The 23,519-nt window shown below is 48.0% G+C and overlaps 2 protein-coding genes across 2 annotated transcripts in view; one reads left to right on the top strand and one right to left on the bottom strand.

Annotated features, from left to right (window-relative positions):
* The window catches only part of TMEM14A (transmembrane protein 14A), a 248,263-nt gene that overhangs the window by 67,998 nt on the left and 156,746 nt on the right, over positions 1–23,519 (top strand). The window lies entirely within an intron of this gene.
* Positions 7,906–20,092, bottom strand: LOC142452903 (glutathione S-transferase A2-like). The gene is made up of 6 exons (XM_075554064.1): positions 19,994–20,092; positions 15,206–15,257; positions 13,387–13,519; positions 11,441–11,582; positions 8,900–9,031; positions 7,906–8,089 (listed from the first exon to the last, which is right to left on the bottom strand). Exons 1-6 carry the CDS (start codon positions 20,078–20,080, stop codon positions 7,964–7,966), a joined length of 672 nt encoding a protein of 223 aa, XP_075410179.1. The 5' UTR covers positions 20,081–20,092; the 3' UTR covers positions 7,906–7,963.

Below are 23,519 nucleotides of genomic sequence, written 5' to 3'. Positions count from 1 at the left end.
TCATTGTGGTGGGGTACTACATCCCCCACTCCCGTTCCTGACTTCTAAAATCTTTTAGCAGATTACTTTGCCAAGAAAACAGTTTCTTCCTGACCTACTGGGTCATAGGAATGCTCAACAATGAATAGTTTTGCAGGCTTGATTTCCGTCTGTATGAACTTAAAGAGGCAGTGACACACACACAGGCAGTAATAGGATTATAAAAAGGGTCCGGTTGTTCCTGTTAGTAAAGAGGTAAGCCGCGGGGTTGTCACATCGTGATGGATGCCAAGACTGATGAGCCTCTACGTCTTTGTCTTCACTCCATATTATCTGTTACTTGTTACACTGTATTCGTGATCGTGCCAGATTTATTAGCTTAAAAAACAACTACTTTCTCCAAGGGCTGTACACAAACCACCTTGGGACAAAAAAGAGTGTATTTAGACACCAGCAATTTTGTACTACTACTTCAGCCAGGGGAGCTAGCTGTTCATTTAGTAATTCTAGAGGAAGATGTGGGGTGCTGACATCTGCATTTATGGTTTCAGAGAGCAGGTGTACATGAGCGTCACCTTTCAGCAAGGCAGCAGTCCCCAAGCTGCAGACCCTGCTACACGGAACCCCAGGGAAGGGGGACCATGAGAGGCACTGCACGCTCAGGGCGGGGGCTTATGGGGTTATGAGCTTGAGGCCTTCCTGACACATAGATCTGGGGTACTCATTGTACTAAGTCACAGGACAGGTGTCTTGCATTTCAGTTCCAGCTACGCAGTGTTTTAAACCAGTATTGCAGGCAAGTTAGTCTGGGTAAATTAGGGAAACAAATACATAGAAACTCATATGTATAAGAGACTGTTTTATGTAAAGGGTTAGTGCACATCAAAACACATCTCCACAAGTGCTGTCCAAGCCCATAAGTCCAACATTAGCACATGTGTCCAACACTAATCTACAGAGTCCTCCACAGACGCAATGACGCCGACTGCAGGAGGAGCACTGAGTCAGAGAACGTGTAAGCATCTCAGCGCTGGCAGGGGTCTCCACACGGCTGCTCCAGCACCCAGGGCTGCATTGGGGTAAGTCCATGTGGCTTCTCCTCAGGGATGTCTTGCAGGAAGTGAGCTTTGCCAGCTGAATCAGAGACCTGGCTAATGCAGCTACACCCTGGTTCGACCATCAGAAAGCAAGAGCCTGGAGAACTAGAAAGGTGAGGATCACTGAGCCAGTTATCTCTCCGCCCTCAATTAATCCCACATGTGTTTATCGGTCAGGTTGGCACAATAAAACTGAACTCTCTCACCGGGTTTGGTTTTGTTTGGGAGGTAGGAGGAGAGTGGGGTGCAATGTCAAAGAAATTGTTACTTAGTTACGTTGGAAAGGCAAGTAGGATTGTATGCTGGGGAGGGTTTCCTCTACGCGTTTTAAAAAGTGGGTGGCATTAAAAAAAAAAAAAAAGAAAAGAAAAACTGTTTCCTGCGGTCAGTTTGGGCCTTGACCCATTACAACTCTGGCAGAGCTTGCTCGGTGGGCGGCTGCACTGCTATACCTATGTGGCAAGGGGGCAGGGCTTGCAAGTGCAAGCAGCTCTCTTTGCTATCTTTAGATAGGAAACCTTAGGGACAGAGTGCCCCTGACCGGGGCCCAGGAGACGTCAGCGCTCTATATTCTGAGGTACAGAGCGAGAGGGGAAAGAGATAGGAAGCTCTAACGTAGGGGGCGGCAGTTATTGGGAGGAGCCACAGCAGGCGAAGCATGAAGTGCAGGGACGGGTTCCCTGGAGTTTGGGGTGCAAGGGTTCATGGCCAGGACCAGCAACCCCAGTGGATGTGCTGGCTGGTTTGCCTCGTGTGCAGCGGGCCCACGCTGCTTGGCCCGCACCTGTGACATCAGTAGTGGTGGTTACAATAACTTGCCAAGTCCTGTGCAGGAGACTACAGCGGCTCTTTTTCTGAATTCTTTATGAAAACAAAGTTGCCAGGCATAAAAGGGTGGCTGGGAGTGGTGTACGGTCAGGGGTGACGGTCTTTAACGCGGTGAGACCCAGGGTGGCCAGCTGTTGGGAGCAGAGCGCATTGTTCTGCTGATACCTCCGACAGACTAAGGACTCGTGGGGGAGGTTTGCCAATCATAATTTAAAAGGGGAAAATCCATGTGCTACCGGGGGACACTTGCTTGTAAGGAGAGAAAAAGGTAACAATTCAGTGCAGGTCGCCTTGGTTTCTTAACACAACTTGGCTAAGATATTTGTAAGGTTCTATTGTGCCAGCGTACTTGCCCAAGCTTAGGGATGGTGGGCGTATACAGTTGAACTACATTCAAAGAATTTTTGTTGTTGTTTTCCTTCAGTGAACTGCGTGAGCCCCCTGCTTTATGCGAGCCAAGTACAGTTAGGGCAAAATAGGACTGGTTGGTTTCAATTGACGCATGGCTCACTCAAAGCTCTGGGACCGGTGGATAGGGTTCACCTGTTTCTATTTTATCAGGCAGGGGGTTGGGCCAGCTAATTTAGCAGAGGCACTTGGTGGAGACAGCCTGTTCATTCCCGAGTGTCCTGCCTGCCATTGGCCACTGAAGAAGGGTGGACCCAAATCGTTGGGGCATGGGCACAGATAGCCCTTCTGGCTACTTTGGCTGATACATGGGCACAGAGAGGGGTTTGGGGTCTGGTCCCTTCCTGCGCCCTTGGGAAGGGTTGTCATCCACTTAGGGGCCCATGGTGAATGGGGTTGAGGTGACTTAGATGTGGGTGATCCTGGGGAGGGTCATCTTGGCTCGGTATCATTTGTAATCTGATGGCTACTGGAAGAGACAACTGTTTGCCTGACCCGTATAGGAAAGTCTAAGGCGAGAACTATGGGATGGCATTGTCTGTTGAAGTGTGGGTTAATCGTACACTGCCAGGTTTCAAAGGCAGTCTCAGGAGGTATTTTTAACACGGGATTGACAGGCATGGTCTGCCAGCTTGCTTTAAACACAGCAACTGTGTGATGGCATTTAAAACTGAAAGTCTGTTTTGGATTTGAGGGAAGGCCTTCTGTAGAGCACTTCTCTGTCTCCAGGTGCCAACAAAACCCCACTGTCAGGCTGTCTAATGGTCCACGTGTGCACTCAGCTTGCTCTATTTGCCTTGTGTTTGAAGGAGTCGGCTCTGATGGATTCCTCAGCTTTACCTGTGAAAGGTGGACCCACACACTCAGTCCTGGAATTTTTAATGGCAGTGGGGGATAGATAGAATTACTGAGAAAGGATTCTTCCAGGCTGACCAGAGCTGCGATTTGGGGGCCCAGCTCTTTAAGTTTCATAAGAACTAGGTCTCAAGGAAGGCACAAGGTGGGCAGTTCCCCCTTGGATCTGGGTAAGCCCATTTTGATGACCGTGTCTTGGCATTGGGCTACATGAATGGCACTTTGCTTTGGTAAGGACACTGGCATTTAGAACCAGCTCTGGTAGGAAGAAAGGGTGCCTTCATAGTACTGTATGGGGCTTAAACATAGAGGGGAGGGTGCCACGGGGCGATTTTGAGATGTTACAGAGCTACTGGCAGTACATGTTTTCCAGTTCATTTGAGTTTCTCATGATTCTAAAGGGCTAGTTTTTAATGCTCATTCTTTTTTTTTTCTTTTTTTTTTTTTTACTTGCCCTGAGGATTGCAGTCTCCAAGCCCTGTGGAGATAATAAATTAATTTTAAGTGTCAAGCAACTCCTTGGAATCCAAGCAAAAAGGTTTAGAGACAGTAAACAGTACCACCACCAACAAAAAATTATATATGACTGGCCTACCTGCACAGCCAGGCACACCCAGGGTTCCCGACCAGTTCAGGCAATCCTTTGCTGTTGGGCCAGCCTGCTGGGCCGCTTCAGTCTTTGGTTAGCAGTTACAGACTTGCCAGCGGATGGCTCTTCTCTTGGGTCTTCCTCATGGGAGGGAGTGCCGCCGTGGCCAGTTTGTTTCTAATAATAGCATGGCCCGTCTGGAAGCTCATTTCTGTTTGGGCACTTCTTTGCCCAGTGTCATAAATGCCAACACACATAGCACGTTGCACCCTGTGTCTCAGAACCTGGGGGGCAGTGGATGGGTGCTGATGAGCTGTGTCGGCCAGCGCATGCGCGCATGCCTAGCGCCTCTCCTTGTTTTGCGTTCCTCTGAGCTGCCTGTTTTTATTAGAAAAGGTTGCATTTGGCATAATAACCATCTGGTCTATCGCAGCTTCTTCGGGCTCTTGCACTGACGTCTGGGTTTTTCTGAATGTCTGATGTAGCCTGTGAGAAATTGTCTTTCAGTATGGGCTGCCCTGTGTATGAGTTTACGTCTCACATAGTGTGCTCATGCAGGCGTCTTCTCAGTCATTTCAAGATGCTGACAAGACTTTTATTAGGCTCCTAGCCAATGGTTGCTACCTTAGAAGAATTGATGGCCTTGTGCTGGCCTGATTTTATTCGTTTGGACAAATCCTAGAAAATGTTTCTGGCCCACTTGTTCGTGGGATTATTGCGATTTCAGGTGGGGTCAGGTGATTCTCCTACTGGACACTCACTTGTAGGTCATGTGTAGGTCATCTGCAACACCACTTCTAGCTTTTCTTAGTACTTGCTCTTTCTCAAAACCTGTCCTAGTCTCTCCTAGAATTATTACTAGGTTCTTCTAAGCCAAATTCCCGGCCAAGGTGGGTTGCTGGAAGGTATCTACGTACTGGCTAAGATTATTTGAATAGGTGCCTTGTTTGCTTTTAAGATGATTGAGCTCAATTTGTTTGGAAGGCTTATGACTCGATTAACAACAAAGACTTTCAACTACATTTACCGAAGGTGTTGTAGACAGGCTGTTGAATAAGCAGAATGAGCAGGGACCGAGTACAGCTTAAGGATATTTATTGGGTTCAAACCCCGACTCAGCTCTGAGGGAGCACACCAGCCTCTGTCGACTACCAAGTGTGGACCCTGAGCTTCTCCCTGGGACAAGCTTTTATAGGCACAAGACACACCGGTGTCTTTTTTTTTTTTTTTAAGGAGAACTTTGCCTTATCTAGTTTGCAGTTTTCCCCCAAAAGCAGCTTGTACCAGCATGTGGGTTTTCCAAAAGCTGCAGTGTACAAAAGCAGGATATTTTGAAATTAGGCTGACATTGGCTCAAGTTTGGGCACATCCTGTGGTCTACTATTCGTATTGCTGACCCAGACTCAATTTAACTTCCCGATCACAAAGGAAGACCACTGGAGGGTCCCTATTCTTTCTCGGCTTTAACAGGTTTAACACTAGAGGGCAGTGTAGTTCAGCAAGGGGCGGAGCTCCAGACACCAGGCATAGGATGCATTTGGAACACAGCTCTTTACTGTCTTTCCAGAGCAAAAATGCCTGAACAAAGGGGACTTCCACCTCCTTCCCAGCCGCTGGCAGAACAGCTCTCACTGTATCAGAGTAGCTCAGGAGAGGGTGCTGTGCTTCCACCGGCATTTCCTCTTCCTCAGACTGCAGAAGAACACGCATTTCCGCTGTGTCTAGTGTCTGGGGGTCACATTTAGAGCAGTTTGACAGGATGTGGTGTTTGGTTTTTGGTTTTTCTACACTACCCGGTCTCCACGTGGGAGAAGATCCTCAGAAACGCAATCAGGGAGAGCAGGAGCCTGGGGCTTAGACACAGAACAGGCTTAGAGAGTCAAATTCAGCTTTCGGTTTTAGCCACAAAGGGGGAGACTGGTAGGGCAAGCCTCTGATCAATGGATGCAAAATGAGCTGGAAGGCCTAGGTCTCCACTGAGCACAGCCCAGACCCCAGCGACTGGGGAGGGGTCAAAACTTCCCTCTGGAGGCCACCCAACTTTAAAGGTGGGCCAATCACATTTACAGAGGGCACGTGGTTGCCCCAAGGTGAACTTGACCTATAATGAAGGACAGAGCAATGTTGAATGAGGCAGAGGGGGTGAGTGCAGGGCCAGGAAGAGGCTGGTCTCCTTATTGCAGGAGGACAGAGAGACAGGAGACTGAGCTTTTGTTCCTGTGGCAGGGAGTCAAGGGAGGTGCCCTGTAGGAGTGGATCTCCCAAGAAGGAGAGGAATTCACAACATGAATAAAAACATGAGTCTCAGTCCCACATCAAGTCTTTCAAGAGACTCAGGAAAGCTCTAAATGGGGCTGCGAGGCAAGCACCAGTAAGGGAAGATCTTAGAGGAGGCACAGAGGGACCAGAAGGAGCGTGACACCAAATACCCTGAGGGAGGCTGCTTGGAAAGGGGTCTGCACTGCTCTTTCTGTGTTGTTTGAATAGGAGGGGATCGTAGACTTCCCTCCCTGACTTGCTGTGTAGAACGGAGATTTAAACAGCCTGCAGTGAGCAGTCCGCTTTCACTGTTGGGGCCCCTAAACTGCTGGGCGGAGGACTCTGTGTGGGGCAGTGGGTGGGGGTGGGGATCTGGGGGTTAGGTATAAGTGGGACTGGAAGGCAAGGCACCCAGGGGTAAAGGAGGGTAAAAAACATAGGACAAAATAAAAGTTCAATTCTTTGGGGGTGAATTCAGAGAAGGTCCCTCTGAAGGAAAGTTCTCACAGAGGAGAGGAGCCGGTGTCCATGGACTGGAGACGGAAATGTGGGTGTGTACCACAGAAAGGAGAGAGAGGAACTGCTCACATCTTGGAAGTGACCTTGACTAACCCACACCCAGGAGGCACTGGATAAAAAGCAGGAAGAGGATCGTGTGTATGTAAGAGAGACAAAACAAGAGGTATGTGTTTGTGTTTTATTTTGACAAGACACGGATTGTCAGGGGCACTGGTTTATGAGACCAAGAGTATAACAAAAAATGAAGGGCTTATACAAAACACAATGTAAAAGGAGGCAGCTGGCCCCAAAACCTAACATGAGGAAGTGTAAGATCTCCCTGGGGATAGAGTTACACCTTCGTCCTTGGCTCCGCACGAGAAAGAATTCACGCCGAAGCCTGGCTCGTGATCCAAGTGAGTTTAATGAGAGTTAGAAGAAGTTCCAGGTTTTACACAGCACCCATAGGATTCCTCCCAACCATTGCAGCCTGGCAGAGACTGCTCGGCATCATGCAAAGATCTCCCTCCCAAGTTCTCCTCCAAAGACTGTCTCAAGTTCTTGCTCATGTTCTCTCCTCAGTTCCTCCTCTCTCCTCCTGGCTCCCGACTTTTCAAGGATTCCATGGGGAGGCATGGTGGATGACCCCAGATTGGCCCCATTGGCTGGATTGAATTCACCTGGCCCGGGTGGGCCGATCCAGGTTTAACGCCCACCCGTGCCCACCGCGGGTAAACCTAGGACTGCACCTAGCATGTGCAGCATGCTACCCTTTGTTCTCGTGCTTGGCTCTCTTGGGAATGCATCAATGGACATCCCATCCCTGAATATCTGCCTAACAGAAGTCCCTCCCAGGTTGCGAAGCTACAAATCATCCCAGAAGCAGAACGCTTCATTTCTCTCCAAGGGAGTGGCTAATATGTTCAAACTTCTGCAGAGATAGTAGGATAATGAGCCTCCAGCTCAGCAGTTCCTGCCAATCTGGTTTCAACCATACATTCCCAGCGGCATGGGGGGGTTACATCCTGCTAGTCTCTAGGCCAGTGGTTCAAACCCAACAGCAAATGTCAAGGGGAAAAGATGAGGTTGTCTCTTCGAGTGAGGATCCACAGCCTAGTAGGAGCTGTTCTACTCTGTCCACAGGGCCGTATGGCACAACCGCAGTGGGTGGAATCACACAGTTAAATTTGGCAGCAAATCCCAAACAGGAAATTCCAAAAGAAAAAAAAAACAGGTGCAGGGGATATTGGACTATTGATATTTATATTATATTATAATCCAAAGAACAACTCTTGCTAAATTATGTCCACAGCAGTTTTATTATTTAGCTGACCTAGATAATTTGCAACTGTTTATTACTCTCACACCCGCCAGGATGAAGGATTAGAAAGCGCTTCAACACTGATCAATTTCAGACTTGTGCTGCATGTGCTCAGCCTCCATGCCTGCTTTACTTTAACTTTAAAATCTTCTTGGCTTTTTCTAAAGTTTCCTCATCAAGGGGCGGCTTCCTCTGGCTGCCAGGCTGCAGGAACTTCTTCACCTTGGGGAGGCTGCTGACTCTGGCTTTCAGGGCCTGCAGGGGACAACAACACAGCCTCAGGGAGGAGCCAGAGGACCAGCCCAAGTCACCTGCCACCCTCCAAGACCCACCTCCACCATGTCCCTCCCTCAGCACCCAAATGTGAAGCAGTCACCCAGAGAGAGAGAGAGCAAGATAAGAGGAAGTCAGCATTGTTTGATAGCACCCTCCCCTGAAGGCTACTTTGTCTAAGACTTTCCTCATCTCCCAGACTTCCCTATCTTCATCCTTAGAGACGTCTTATACATTCACTACGCTTGCGCAATACAAGAAAGAATGTGTGTCTGTCTGTAGATGGCAGCACCAATAAAGAGTCCAACGAACAGAAGGAAGACATAGGGCAATGGAGTTATGAAGAAGACAGAGAAAATGAAAAAACGCTAACCCTTGGGGACAGTTGAAATTCATTTGGTCAGTGATCCATAAGGACTGGAGAAGGGAGAACTGTCCAGGGAGGGACCCAACATCTGACTGATGGGCCAGAGCCCCGGTAGGAAATCAGCGGGAAAGAAGCCTGCTCAGACAGACACAGAGAGAGCAGGAAGTTCCAGAGAGCAGTGCGTCCAGAGGCAGCCATGGAGAGAGGAATGGGCAGACAGATGCTGAGTCTTGACTCTGTCTCAGGGGAAAATCCTGTTAGAGGGGCACCCTGCACATCAGATATCCTTGTCCGAACAAGGCCTTTTCATGCGTCAGAACCAGGACCTAGAAGCTGATCTTGGTGACATGAGGGCGAGTGAAGGCCTGGTGCTCAGAACATCGCCAGTGCATGGACCGTCGCCTCCATGCCCAGAAATCAGTCACCTTCAGCAGAGGGAAGTTGGCGATCAGGCTGGAGTCCAGCTCTTCCACGTAGTAGAGAAGTTCCACCAGGTGAATGTCAGCCCTGCTCAGCTTGTTGCCAACAAGGTAGTCCTGTCCGTGGCTCTTTAACACCTGGAACACGAGAGGACATCACACCAGGAGCTGCACACTCAGGAGGGGTTTCTCCCGACTCCCTGCAGCCCCGCTCCCACGCTCCTATTCCTTCTGGGGACGTTCAGACGCAGGGACAGAGAGGGTTTGGGCTGCTTTTCCTCATCCTCAGCTGAAGGCCAGGCCAGAGTCTTCTCCTCCCTTCCCACATCACTGTGGCATTTCTCACTCTCACTCCATCCCAGGCACCTCCCACAGGGGCCAAGGCCAGCCCCTGCTTCACATGGGGTCTATGCATTTCTAGCCCCTTAAATGCATGCAGCCTCCACACTTCAGGTGAGTCTCTCTGTCCATTATCTATCTATCTATCTATCTATCTATCTATCTATCTATCTATCTATCTATCTATGTCTCCCTCTCGCTCTCTCCCCTTCCTCGTGTTCCCCTGCTCCCTATCCCTTCTTTTCCACTCAAACAGCATGTCTTCAGAACCATGCTCTTTCAGATGCTACATTTCCAATGTGTTCCCTCACTAGTCTCTCTCTCTGTTATGAAATCAACTCGTGCCTACTTGATTTCATCTTCAAATATTCCAAATAAAATGTTGAGGATAACATGTAATATGTCCTTAAATAGTCCATTAAAATTCAAAGGATACAAAAAACCACGCTAAATGTTAATACCTAATGATGAGCCATTGTTCACCGTATTGGCAATTCTTCTTTCAGACTGGATCTCCTTGGAGAAGTTTGCAGAGTTATGTCATACAAAACTAAAATGTCAAAAGCCCATCCAGAATATACATGTTCACGGAGAGAGCTGTTTGAATTTCTAATCGCAGATGTCCTTAATCTGCCAAGTGCTGTATAGCTTGCCTTCTGCGACTGTATACAGAATTTTCAGCATCACAAGAGCCATGAAGGCCTTTTATCTTATTCTCATTTGTGACAGTTACGGATTGGTCTTCACTTAGCTGGGCTAGCTTTCTCAGTGGTTTGGCAATGACCACCTATGAATCCCCAATGATGCGATCTCCTTACGTATAATAGAAAAGGACACTGTGGTAAAACTTGCTTGCCTTTTCTTGGGTCTGGACCCAGCATCTGTTTCACCAAACTTCAATTCTGAGAACATGAGCCAGTGGGCTGCCAGAATGCTTGGCAGTCTTAGGAACTCCCCACAGCCTGCCAGCTTGGAGCCATATACCTCTGCAGCCAGATGCCCGTTATCTGACCTGCCAATCTTGGGTTCTTCACCTCCAGCTCCTACTGGATTCATCTGACTCACCGACTTGGAACTTGCCTGCTTATACCTGTGGGCACTCCATTTCTTTTATCTAAACAAATGCACCGCCACTAAATCAATTCTGACTCATAGCGACCGTATAAGACAGTGTAGAATGGCCCTGGTGGTTTTCCAAGACTCTAACCCTTCACAGGAGTAGAAAGCCTCCTCTTTCTCCCAAGGAGCTGGCTGGTGACTTTGAAATTCTGACCTCACAGATCAGCCCAAAGCATAACAACCACACGCCCAGCACTCCTTCTGTGATGTAAACCTCTCTCTAGATATACACTCATATATATGAGTGTATATCACTGGTTTTGGTTCTCAGGAGAATCCAGCTGAAGACACTATTGAAACTTTTACTTTTGGAATAGGGCCCGAGCTACAAGGGTTGTTGAATCAACGAACGGATGATCTGTAGGAGGACATGTCGATGGTAGTTGCCCAATCCCCATCCCTTCTAAAGAAAGCTTCCTGAACAAATATTATGAAGGAGACTTAGGATGACTTGGAAGGAGTAGAGGCAAGGATGACTAGACTTGATTTCAAGTACATTGGACTGCTTGTTAAGAGAGAGCCGAAGGATATCATGCTTTGGAACTTAGAGCTAGAGAGAGTGAAAAAAAAGACCCTCGGCGAGATGGCTGGGCACAGTGGCTGCCACAATGCCGCAAACCTAACACCACTTGTACAGGTGGTACAGGGCGGGGCCCTGCTCAGTTTTGTTGAGCAAATGGTTGTGAGTTGGAACAAACTCGATGGCATCTAACGACAACAACAGCTCAGACCGAAATCCTGTTCTGCACACTGTGGTCTGAATCCTTGCATTGCTCCAAAGGCCAGCCCGACACACGACTAAGAAATCCTGTCAATTAGAGAACTGTGGAATGGCTCCTAGGAAATGGAAACATTTGGAAAAATTACAACTTGGCTGTATAACTGACAAAATTGTCTTCACAGGCAATTTTTATAACATATCTTATAAAGATTAGTATGCATTAAGGGTTTTGTTTAGTATCCAGGGGAGTCAAGATGTTGAGTGAGACTTGGTGGAATGAAGGATGGTGCGCCAGACACGCCCAGCCTCTGGTCTCCTGCTGACCGGTGGAGTCTGGCTGCCCAAAACACCACATGGATGGCACTCACCTTCTCGAAGGCAGGGAAATAACGGTTGAGAGTTCTCTCTTTGATCAGGGCGATCTTGGCCTCTTTTTCCCCGGCTGGAGTAAATGGCAAAAGAATGACCATCTCGCTCAGATCTGCCACCCCTTCTGAGTACATGTCAATGCTGCAAGACAAAAAGGGGCCGCTGTCAGGGGTCTCCACCTGGGATTCCGTCACTCAGAGGTCTCCACCTGGGATTCCGTCACTCAGAGGTCTCCACCTGGGATTCCGTCACTCAGAGGTCTCCACCTGGGATTCCGTCACTCAGAGGTCTCCACCTGGGATTCCGTCACTCAGAGGTCTCCACCTGGGATTCCGTCACTCAGAGGTCTCCCCCTGGGATTCCGTCACTCAGAGGTCTCCACCTGGGATTCCGTCACTCAGAGGTCTCCACCTGGGATTCCGTCACTCAGAAGGAGCTTCTCCTGCACTGGGTGCTTTGGGGGCTAGTCATGTGCTATCATTTTCACGTTCTGTTTTGACAATTGACATATTGTATGCATGTGTGTTCAATGCATGTTGTCTAACATGTGCGTTCAACACATGAGCAAATACAGGTAACCAAGAACCCGGGTGACCTGTTGCAGGTCAAAGCCAAGGCAGAATTGGTAGAATCACTGCAAGCACCAAGAGATACTGTCCCTAAGGCTTGCCATAATTGTCCTACAAACACTACTGTGATATATATGAAAAAGACCTGCCACTGACGTCCTCTAAAGAGAGAGGTCACAAGGCCAACACCATGACAGGTAGGTCCCCTTTCTCTCATGTCCGTACACGCTCAGGCCTGTCTCACATACTGTAGCCCTCCTCTGAACATGCCTTCCTCAAACCCCATCAAAATTATCCTCCTAATTAGCAGGATTGGAATCATGCAAAACAATTATGGAGATCCATGAGTGAAATGGATTCAATAAACCATATTGAAATCATTCTATCCAATGTATATGCCAGGGAGTTTTTCTTTCTTTCCAAACTCAAATTCCTCCAATAGCTCAGGAATCATTTTGGTGTGTGTGTGTGTGTGTGTGTGTGTGTATGTGTATCCAAAACAGTTGCCATATTGATGCTTCTTACACATACAACTCAGTGAGATGAATGACATTAATGTTGTCCAATATTTTCAAGAGTTTTAAAAATACCTGCTTCTCAAAGCATACCCCACACACCATAAATTTCATGCATGAAAGTGTAGCGTGTCACGTGGCTCAGGACTCACAGAGCACTGCCACTAAAATCAGAGCATTTGCATCCTCCCCAGAGGACCGCTGCACCTGTTCCTAGTCACTCCCTGTGTCTGACCCTCCAGCCCAGGTAACAGCTTTCTGTCCCTCACATCTCTTGTGACTGGTGAATGAGCCCGAGTCGGGCTTCTTAAGGGAACCTCAGGTATCAAAGGGGCCACTGGGCCGTAGCCTCTTCTCACCACAACAAGTCCACCAGCCCTCTGACTGGCAAGGTCCCTCCTCATCACTGGATCAGGGTGGGACTTGAGAACCAGCTCCTTGGATCCCTCCCTCCTCAGCCTTCTTCCGCAGACTCTCAGATCCTTTGTTCGTCTTCTCAGCAGCTGCTGATGTGCACATCCTGGAACCCTGAGATGTTGCAGAATGATCTTGGCCTCTCTCTGCCTTCTACGTCCTCAGTATCTGCAAACCTCTGTTGCTGGGCTCTGCCCTAGCCACGAACTGAGTGAACCCTTACTTCTCCACCCCTCTTCTTCAATGGCCTCTGCTGTTCCAGACCTCCCTCAACATTCCTAAGGCTTAACCTGCTGCTGAGCCAGGATTCCTAGCCAGGGGCCCTCTCAGTCCTGGTGCCTGCCCTCCAGGCCTCTCCTGCAGCCCCAGCATGCTCTGTGCAGCCCAGGTGGCGTCTATGTGGTCCCCGCGTTCTGTGCTGATTGGAGAAGAGGAAAGGAGGCGTACAGGGCTCTCTCCTTGATGTCCTTCCCGTAGAGGTTGTATTTGGAGGCGATGTAGTTGAGGATGGCTCTGGTCTGCGCCAGCTTCAGCCCATCGATTTCCACCATGGGCACCTGCTGGAACATCAGGCTTCCGTCTTTTGAACGACAGAAAAGAACAGGTGAGGTCGCAATAATGTGTGGATCACGCTCTTTGAACATGAGACATTAATTTTGTTGGTCTGACAGAAGCTGCAAACCCAAAGAAACAATGATGACCAGGTAACATATCAACTGAAACAACTCTGGGTTTTCAGCTTCACAATAGCCTTCTTTTTTCTGATCAAACTATGCTTTAATTTTTATTCTCTAATTTTCTTTATCTGATTATTTTCTAGCCAGACGTAAAGCTGACTCTGTTTCTTGAAGGATGCTGGGTGTGACTGCAGCAGGCTTGCCAGCCAGGGTCCATTTTGAGTAGGAAATCCCCCCAATCCTGCTCGTGGTGTTTCTGGCAGGTGATGTTCCTGGCAGGTAGGGACAGTGAGGGGGGTCTCTGGGTAGGAACCTCTTTCTGAGCTCCTTCCATCACACCACGGGGCAGGGTGCAAGAGCTGGGCAGCTGGTTCCCTGGCCCCCAGGATGCTGTTCCTTGCTCAGTTTTTGCTTCCTCTGGCCTCTCAACCTATTCAACATGACCTCCTTTAGCCGAGCCTGCAATATCGCTAGGCTCTTACCAGTCCAGGAGTCCTGTCCTGGTGATGTGGTGGTGACCTGTGGGACTGCTTACCCCAAGGTTAGCGGTTTGAAATCAGAGAAGCTCTGAGGGAGAAAGATGAGACTTTGTTCCCCCCTAAAGAGCTACAGGCTCAAAAAAAAAAAAAAAAGCTAAAACCCCAGCAATGCAAAGGAGCAGCTCTCTCCTGTTTCTGAGGGTCTCTGTGAGTCAGCCTGGGCTCAGTGGCACTGAGTGCATTGTTGAAGCCCATTGAGACTCAGCCTTGAAATGGCTGAGAAGTCTCATGACCTAAGTGTTTGTTGATTTCTTCTGTGACTTTACGCTTTGAACAGATTGTCAAGAACAAGAAAGTATGCAAGGTCTGGGAAAAACAGGTTGTTTAATTTTCTCAAGGATGTCTGGCTTGGCAGAAGATCGAGTTGCTATGTGTACCAAATGTCCTTGCTTAACAATGAGATAATTAACCCCGGGTTGTTTCCGCATGGATATAAGGAGTGTGTAGAATAAACTCCGGTGCTTCAGTCCATCAGACTGCTGCCCTCCCGATACTTTCTGTCTCTCTTTTTTCCCTTAATCCTCACGCCCCCTTTCAGGACTGTTCGACTCGTTGGCTGGCTCCTACAGTGCATTGAGTTGGTTTTTACTACCTTGTCACAGGCCATAGGACGAAGAAAACAAGGTTATTGCCACACCTCAGCTGCCTCCTTTCACTCGGATGCTCGTGTCTGTGTATCTTTGGGTGCAGGGTATGTGGGATCCTAAAGTATTTATGGCTTCTTCATGGTGCACAGAAGCTTGTGAGAGCAAAGTGAGAACCTTCTCAGGGCTGGGGAGGGCATGGGAGTGGAGGATGGGGGGATTGTAGAGCAAAGGCAGTCACAGAAGTGGTTCCTGGGAAAAGACTCCTAGAAATGGAGCCATCTATTGTCTGAGAGAGCTGCCAGACAAGCCCCGACAGACCCACACCTAACATTTCAGGCAATTCTCTCCCTCTCTCCCACCCCAGTTCCCTCCACACAACCATATAGGCACTGCCAGTGTAAACACCTCCACAACAGCTTTCTTGGAAGGAACCTTCCCACGGAGGGTTGGAAAGTGCCCTTACCATTTCTCAGTTTGTCCAGGTCTTCGGCAGTTTCTATAAATTTCTCTTCAAACTGAAAAACAGAGACAATTAGAAAGATAAAGAGAAAAATATCCTGTTCTAACATTCAGCGGTATGATAGAGCTTTCAAACTGGATTGGCGAAAGTAAGGTATGTGAATTTGCCAAGAGGAGTCTGATGATGATGGCCCTGTGGATTCATTAGATCAGATTCACCAAGCAAAGGACCTGGGCGCAGCAGCTGGCTGCTGCTTCCTGAAGGTCCCTGCACTTTCATCTTGTCCTTGACCTTAGGTGAGAATTGGGGAGGAGAATGCCCTTGGGGGGAAGAGCCTAGGGAGCTTGTGGTTCTTCAGGAGGTTGAGCATCTTGGGACAGTCAGTTTCTCCAGGTCCCATGAGGATAGGACTGTGTGCGTCCCCATCGTAGGGTACACCACTGGGCCAAACTCAAACCCAAACTCACCGCTATCAAGATGATGCCTCCACATCGGGAACCTATAGGACTGGATAGGAGACCCTCTGAGTTCCCGAGACTGTAACTATTTATGGGAGTAGAAAGTTCCATCTGTCTCCCCATCGAACCGCAGACCTTAGAGATGGCAGCCTGCTGTGTAACCACTCCACCAGAGCTCTTCTTCTCTGGACTGGGGGCCATTCAAATGTCTGCCACCAATTACAGTCTTGGCCATAATGTTGCTCGCCTCTTTCAGGGCCACTTCCCTCAGGGCAAAATAGGTTCCCTTGGTTGTCAGGCTTCCATTCCTGCAATTCTCTATCTCCTCCCAGGGAACATGTAGGAGACGCAGAATTGCCCATAAACCGAGGGCCTTGTGTAGTTTCACCACTCCTGACCCAGACAGCTTGGTTTCTGATTTGTCTTCCTGGGTTTGCATCTCACCTTTTTCACTCTGTGACCTTTGCTCATTCGTGAACCTCTGCTGACCCCAGTGTCCTCATCTGAGTGTGAGTACAGGCTCGTTTTCGTCCTTCAGGTGTAGCATTTGCAACGGTACTACCCAACCCCACAGGTCAGGCCAGGCACCCCGTGTGTGGTCACAGTTTACAGAGGGCCTCGTTCAAAAACAGCCAGATGGGATGGTGGGTGGGCCTCAAGCTGCGGTGGAGACCCCTTCAGTGAGCAGGGTGTTGCTTGTGAAGTGGCTGGAGGCCAGTGGGAGTGAGCAATGGGGCTATGATGGTCACCCTTGGGGCACGGAGGACCTGGGAGCCCTGAGCAGGTCACTGGGCAGTTCCCAGCCCTCTACTGTGTCCCTCCAGGCTGGGAAGTCAGGATGCCCTTAGCCTGGCCCCGGGCTCCATCTTCCTGGGCAGAGCTCATTCTCTCTGATGTTCCCCACAGAGCCATCGGAATCAAGGAGCGGAAGGGAGGCTGTACACAAACATATTATTCATTTAGGAAGAGGAAATGACCAGAGGTCGCGGCACTTAGATTTTGTTGGCTTGTTTGGGCCTGTTGGCTCACAGCATTGAGGGAAGGGAGCGGCCTCGACCTGGAGAGGCGCCGATGGCAGATTAAAATGAGAGATCAGATCTCAATGATTAACACCTTGGCATCTGATATCCCTTCCAAAACCCTTTGTGTTTGGTTTGGTTTTTAATAGCTGTTACGTTTGGGTTTTCTTCCTCTACTTTCTTTCATGAGGGCTTATCTGTGATGTCTGTCGTCTGTCATCATTGGTAGTTCTCTTGGCTCTCTACTATATAATTTTCTGTTTTCAGTATATGAAGCCCAGGACGGATGAATCTAGACCAGGCAGTGACTGGAGTGAGGGTTCCTGTGGGGGTACCGCAGGGCAGGCGGGAGTAAGGCAGGGGAGGTGGGGGTATGGCAGGGGAGGCAGGGGTTAGGCAGGGGCAGCGGGGGTGCGGCAGGGCAGGCAGGGGTTAGGCAGGGGAGGCAGGGGTTCGGCAGGGGAGGTGGGAGGAAGGAAGGGGAGGCGGGGGTTGCAATGGAAGCGGATATCAGGGAGCACAAGGAGGAAGAAAATGTTTTGAAATTGTGGAACTGATTGTACAATACAGCTTGATATGATTGAACTTGGAAATGATGTCTGGATTAACTCCTAACGACATGGTTTGGGGGGATTGGGGCAGGTGAGGTCAACTGGGGAGCAAACAATGAATGGAGAGGGGGAAGAGATTTAGAACGGATTGCAAAGATGTATATACAACTCTTTTTAAAAGCGGTATCACTATGGAAATAAATGACATGTGAATATTTTATCCAGAAAACAACTAAACAACTACTACCGTGGGTGGAAGAGGAAGAGTTTTGGTTTAGGGGCCCCTGAGTTTATGTTCAGGGAGGAGAGGAATTTGGAAAAGGCACTCCAACATGATAGTGCAACCCCAACACTCTGATCGATGGCACTGTATTACACATGTAGAAGTTGCTGAATTGGAGAACTTTTTGTTTTGCATACCTTGCCACGATTTAAAAAATAATAAATAAATGAGTTTTTAAAAACAGGTAAGAAGGGAAGTATAAAAGTATATGGATTATCATTTTAGAGGAAAATTGGCCTTTTAGGCATAAAAACTAAAGCTTTTACCAAAAAATGATTTGGAATAGTTAATAAATTAATTTACAATCACTGACTCCCTCACTCTCATGGTTTTGATTTATATTTTAAGCTTATTTGCGGTCATTTTCTTTTGTTGCATAGTTATATCATGGAGATTTTTGGTATAGCTACAGATATAACGATCCTCCCAGTGTCTATAATCCAGCCACTGAAGCCATCGCTTGTCCCCATAACTTCCGTAATTATCCACTCAAGTAAATATCATCATCTGTCCTCTGCTGCTCTTCCCCTCTCGTAATGATTTCATGTAAAACTTTGTCCTTCATTATACAGCTCTAGAACATGGAACTACTTTAAAAATAACCTCCATTCATTACCACACCTGAAAATTCACCACGGTAATTCTTTAATAACATCTATGGTCCTGTGTCTGTTTGTTGCAAACACGTCAAACTATTTTTCCAGTATGTTTAACAAGGAGCACCCTGCTGAGCTGGTGGTGATGGACACTGTTTCCTTCATTGCCAGGCGCCCTGAAGCAGGGATTTAACATGTTACTTAGTTACACCTCTGTCTCCTTTTCGGTAATTGGTAACAGGTGGTTCAATCAAGTTTATCCAGGAAAAATTTACATGGAAGATAATCCTTTTCAGGACCGGGGAATCAGAGCACAGAACTTTGCTGTCTCCCCGATAAATTCTCTCATACACCTTCATAGTCAATCCTCCCTACCAACAGTACTGCTATTGAGCCCATTCTCACTCACACTGATGCTAACGGGGCGACTAGAGCTGCTCCTTAACATTTCTTTTTTTTTTTTTTTCACAAGAGAAAAGCTTGTAGTTAGTTCAAGGATCGTTTGCTGGCCCTTAGGAGCATTTTCCAGTCCAGTCTGTTGGGGTACCACGCCCTGGTCCCAAAGTCCACGTTCAGCATTCCCTGGGGACCTTGCCACTCCATTCCCTTGCTGTTCTGCTGCACTCTCCCAGTGCTTTGCCTCAGTGTGGTGGGATCAGGTCAGGTGCAGTTCCCACACTGTGTCTCCGGTGCAGTCCCCTGTATCGCCCTTAGTCACTGAGTGGCTTCATTTCTCATAGTGGGGCCAGCCATGTTGTTCTCTCTGTGGACTGGCTGCTCTACACAGGAACATCATCCTCACGTCCTGGTGGGACAGGCTGTGTTCCACTCTCTCCTCCTGCCCCTTCATCTGCTTCCGTGTGCTCTGAGCAGATATGTCCATCTCCCGGAGCTGCAGAGTCAATGTTGTCATTTGGAACAAATTCTTTTCGGGGGAGGGGCAGGAATCCACTTAATTTATGGTGCTGGGGCCAGCCTCCCAGACCTCTCCACTGGTTCCCTACTCCACGCCAGGATAGCTCCTTAGCATTTCTAAGGCAGTAAATCTTCCCAGGCACAGAGACCCACCTTTCTCCCAGGACATAGCTGGGAGGTAGATTTGAACCACTGGCCTTGTGGTTAGCAGCTCAACATGTGTAACCAGCAGGACTCCTTTACCTCTCTCAGGCAACCACAAATAGGCTACTCATCTAGATTTCCCTCGGTAGAGTTAATAAATGGAGATTTAAAGTGGAATGATACTCATCGGTATCTGGCCTTTTTTAATTCAACCCGATTCTGAGATGCATCCATGTTAATACTGCCTGGATCCGCAACACATTGCTTTACTTTCCAGGAGCCCTTCTGGATTCAGATCATGTCATCTACAAATATGGATGCGGATGCTTCTTCTCTTCCCATCTGGAAGCCTTTTATGTCCCTTTCTTGCTGAATTTCCCTGGACAGAGGCTCTAATACAATGTGAACAGAATTGGCGAGACCGAGGGCACCTTCCTGTTCCGTGCTTGATCTTACAGGGGTGGGGCTGGCGGAGGCAGTCTTTTCTCACTGAGAGTGAGAGTAGTGGAGGGCAGGGGAGAGCAGCAGTGACCTTTAACTGCTTGAGGAAATTCCCTTCTTTACTAAGTTTCTGCAGAGTTATCAGGAAATGGTGTCGAATTTTGTTGGATGATTTTCTTTCAGATGACTGTGTGCTTTTGCCCCTTGCATAACTTGTATCGTGTATTACATGGATTACCTTCGATTGCCAGTATCATGATCTGTTTATTGAAGGCACACACTACTGCCAGGCCATCTAATATGGAAGTCTCCTGCCTTGTGTGAGAAAAGCACATTGGGACAGACACTATTAGAAGGACGTCCATAACCTGGCTCAGAACCTACCTCAACTCCAGCTGCGGCCAAGAGCCAGCGGGTGGATTCCATTCGGCCTCGTTCATTGAAGTAATGAAGCATGGGCTTTCCTGCCATGGTAGCAGTGATGTGGTTTTCTCTCGACCTGAATGAAAGAATGAGTGGATAAGGGAATGAGACAATAATGTACTTTAGGATGCACGTTTGAACAGCACCAACCACACAGAAGGTTGGAGATTGTGGCTTCTTCATGGCAGGTTGGAAAGTCCCACCATGGTCTTCCTTGCCCCAATTCTCACTGATCCGTAGTCAGCATTGTGAGATGCCTTCAAATCTTCTCATGTTTCCCTTTTAGACCCAGGTGCTAGTGCTCATGGGAGGAGGCTTTGATGGCAGAACCAATGTGAGAATCCCACTCCTGCTCCTGGCCCAGTGTTTTTGATACGTTGCACGTTCACTCTGCATTTATCAACAGTCTTCCAAATACCAGACTGTTCTGTGACAATTGGTGTTACAAGAAAATAGAGGACGGCTGTGTCAGATGACAAAAAGGAGAATCACGCCCTCATCGTGTAATGACCAGGGCACTGAGATTCACCGCCCAGGACATGGATTCGTGGCAAAGCTGAGCCAGAATCCAGTAGTGCTGTCATTGAGAAAATCCATTCCTAGGGTAGGGGTAAAAGCAGGCCAACCTGGGGGATTTATTCAGAGCAAGAGAGAGAGAGAAAGACGGGGACATTTGCAAAGGGGCAGGCAGTTCAGAGCAACGGATGAGAAGGTCACAAAGCAGGTTTTGCTTCGGTGCCCTTGGCAGCCTTGGGCTCAGAGTGGGCAGCTAATGTTATTGGAAGATTATACAGTACATGATTGTTGAAGATTAAGCAACAGGGTGGAAGGCCACAGGGAATATGCAAAAATGGAGAGACTCGGGTCTTGGGAAAGAGATGTTTTTAGGTTAAACCTCCACTATCGGTTACTTTAATGTGGGTGACGTCCTTGGGAAATGATGAGGGGCATTCCCAAGGGATTGAGGAGCCTGGCGTGCAAAGGAACACTTAATGATAAGATATCCAGAAGTCTGGGAGCATTGTGATAGCGTCGCGGGGCTTGTTTCATTATTGACAAAAGCACATTTCAATTTGGAATTGTCCCAGCCCTCATAGGATTCTATAGCTACTATGTAAACATCCGTGTCCCCACTAACATGTGGGCTCGTGGGGGATAGACCGGTGACACGTTCTCTCTCAGGGTGGTAGGTGTGGTGTGAGGGCACTGCCAGATACAGTCAGACTCTCAGACCGCTGTACCACTCCCTCGTTTGTACTTGGTTTAGGAGCAGGAATATGTTAGAAACATCAAATGACACCGTGCAGCTGTGGTGCGATGATCAGACCCAATCCCCCACTATTGACACAAACCAGTGGGACTGTGCCATGAGCGACACGGGTTAGGACGGAGCCAGAGAGATGTGGAAAGAGCCTCATGAGCCGGGGACTGTTGAACCTGGCTGACGGAGAGGGTTAGGAAATACAGGAAAAAAGAGGTAAAGGCGTACTGGCTGAACTTGGAAAACTGCAATTCACGTGAAAGGGATGATTGTCCTTTCTGTTTGGTTATAAATCTAGCTTCTCTCACATTAGAAGATTAAAATCTCTACCTATCTTGACCGACCTACAAGTTTTTAGATCACCCTTCGCTATAAACCCCTCTTGCATCTTGGATCAGAACGACACCTACGAAACCCTGCCTGGCCAGTGGCATCTCGACTGGACATTGTCACTGAGTGTTTCTTAGGAAACCAACCCCAAACCCAACCCAAGCCCCAGGTCCTTTCGGACTGCGATGGATTCCGTTTTTCTGAGACTCAGTCTGTATGGGAGCAGACAGTCTCCTCTTTCTCCCACAGAAGGGCTCAAGGACACAAGCTGCTCTTGTGTTTTGCGGCCGATTTCCCAGTTCGTGACACCACCAGAGCAGCTCATTTCTTACAGGGCTGGATTCATTTCAGGGCCCAGGCATTAATTAGGTGGGCAGGGGTGGCTTTTTCTCAGTAGGAGGTAGAGGCTCAAGGGGCAAGCAGAGGCTAAGAAACAACTAGACTCCTGTCCCTCTTGCCGGCCAGTCCACCAAATTTAAATGTAGAGCAAATGTGTATTGACTTCTGTTAAAATTGAGTCAGCTCTACTGGAAAAGCAACAGTACCATAAATGGTTATACTCCCTCTGGCCCTGGACATGCTCTCACGAAACCTGAAACGATTCCTTTCCCTCTAATGTAGCTCATCTTTCTCCTGTCCTTCTTCTCTACATGCTTCATGCTTCACATTGCTGCAGAGATCAATCAGTCTCACACTGGCTTACTCACACCAAAACTCGCTGACCCACACCGAACAGGTCCAATGAGCCCACAAAACAAGGTCTCTCCTGTTCTAAAGACACCGTTTTGACATCTTTCTCTAGCTCTCGACAAGTGAGGCCAGGGAATAGCATGTGAAGGTAAATTGCATCAGTACTCACCGCACAAAGCGCTGCTCCCTGCTTAGCTCACAACCCACCAGCTCTTGTCTTCGGAACCGGTGTACGCAGTTAAATCAATCCTTCTCAGCCCAGAGACTCAGAGTGCAGTTAGCCACTCCCCCACCTCTTCCGGAACCACCCCGGGTGTCCTAGATTATCAAAGAGCAAGTCACAAACAACAAGTTATTGTGTTTCGTTTCAAGGTTGTACATGCCTTTAAACAAAGACTGCAGATGTGTTTGACTCTCTCTGGCAGCCAGTGGGGACTGGATTTGGAGAAACTGTTAGGATTCTCTTGACCAGGATACAAAGTTGCAAACTTCTGTGTATCTGTGTGTGGTGGGAGGATGACAGTATTTCAGGAAGTAAGGTACCAAAAGGATGACATCCTGGGGTCTTGTCTAGCAGCATGTTGCCAGAGAAAGCATAGGATTCGTATGTTCTGTATTTTTTTGTTCACGTTAGGGTTTATCTCAGAGGTGTTATGTCATTGGGGAATTACCCTCTTGAAGCTGTCCTATTTGTTTTTTGGGATAGAACCCCAGGATTGATGAATCTATAGGCACAGCAAGTAGAACAAGGGTTTGGGGGCAGGGAGGTGGGGTGGGGGCTGGGTAAAACGGAGCTGATTTCATGTCATTCACCAAGGAAAGGAATGTTTTGAAACTGGTAGCAATTGTACAACACTGTTTGATGTGATTGAACTATGGAGTGATAGGATATATATATATATATATATTAACTCCCAATTAACAATAAATTTTAAAATATAAAATAAAATTTATATGAGTATATATATGTATATTTATATTTAATCCCCTGCTGTGTGGATTTTTGACAAAATATATGGATCATATTTTGTATAAGTACATTCCAAGTACTTTTTGGGATAAGCTTATACAAAAAAAGATTAATCGCTGTTCATTTAAAATTCACATTTAATTGCTTACCCCATTTTTCACTTGCTGAAACTGGCACCTCTATGGCATATCTTCCTCTCTCCACTACACGCAAGCCAGCCTCACCAGCCTCTGAAC

The sequence above is a fragment of the Tenrec ecaudatus genome, chromosome 7 (assembly GCF_050624435.1).
Source record: "Tenrec ecaudatus isolate mTenEca1 chromosome 7, mTenEca1.hap1, whole genome shotgun sequence".
Classification (NCBI taxonomy): Eukaryota; Metazoa; Chordata; class Mammalia; order Afrosoricida; family Tenrecidae; genus Tenrec; species Tenrec ecaudatus.
The sequence above is the reverse complement of the archived record's forward strand: the minus strand, read 5'-3'. Positions and strand labels throughout refer to the sequence as shown.

Excerpts from the sequence above, each read along its gene's own strand:
- LOC142452903 (XM_075554064.1), bottom strand. The coding sequence starts at position 20,080 with ATGGCAGGAAAGCCCATGCTTCATTACTTCAATGAACGAGGCCGAATG. Across the intron at positions 15,258-19,993 it reads TGGCCGCAGCTGGAGTTGAG|TTTGAAGAGAAATTTATAGA; the intron begins GTAGGTTCTGAG and ends TCTGTTTTTCAG. Across the intron at positions 11,583-13,386 it reads GACATCAAGGAGAGAGCCCT|CATTGACATGTACTCAGAAG; the intron begins GTACGCCTCCTT and ends TTTGTCTTGCAG.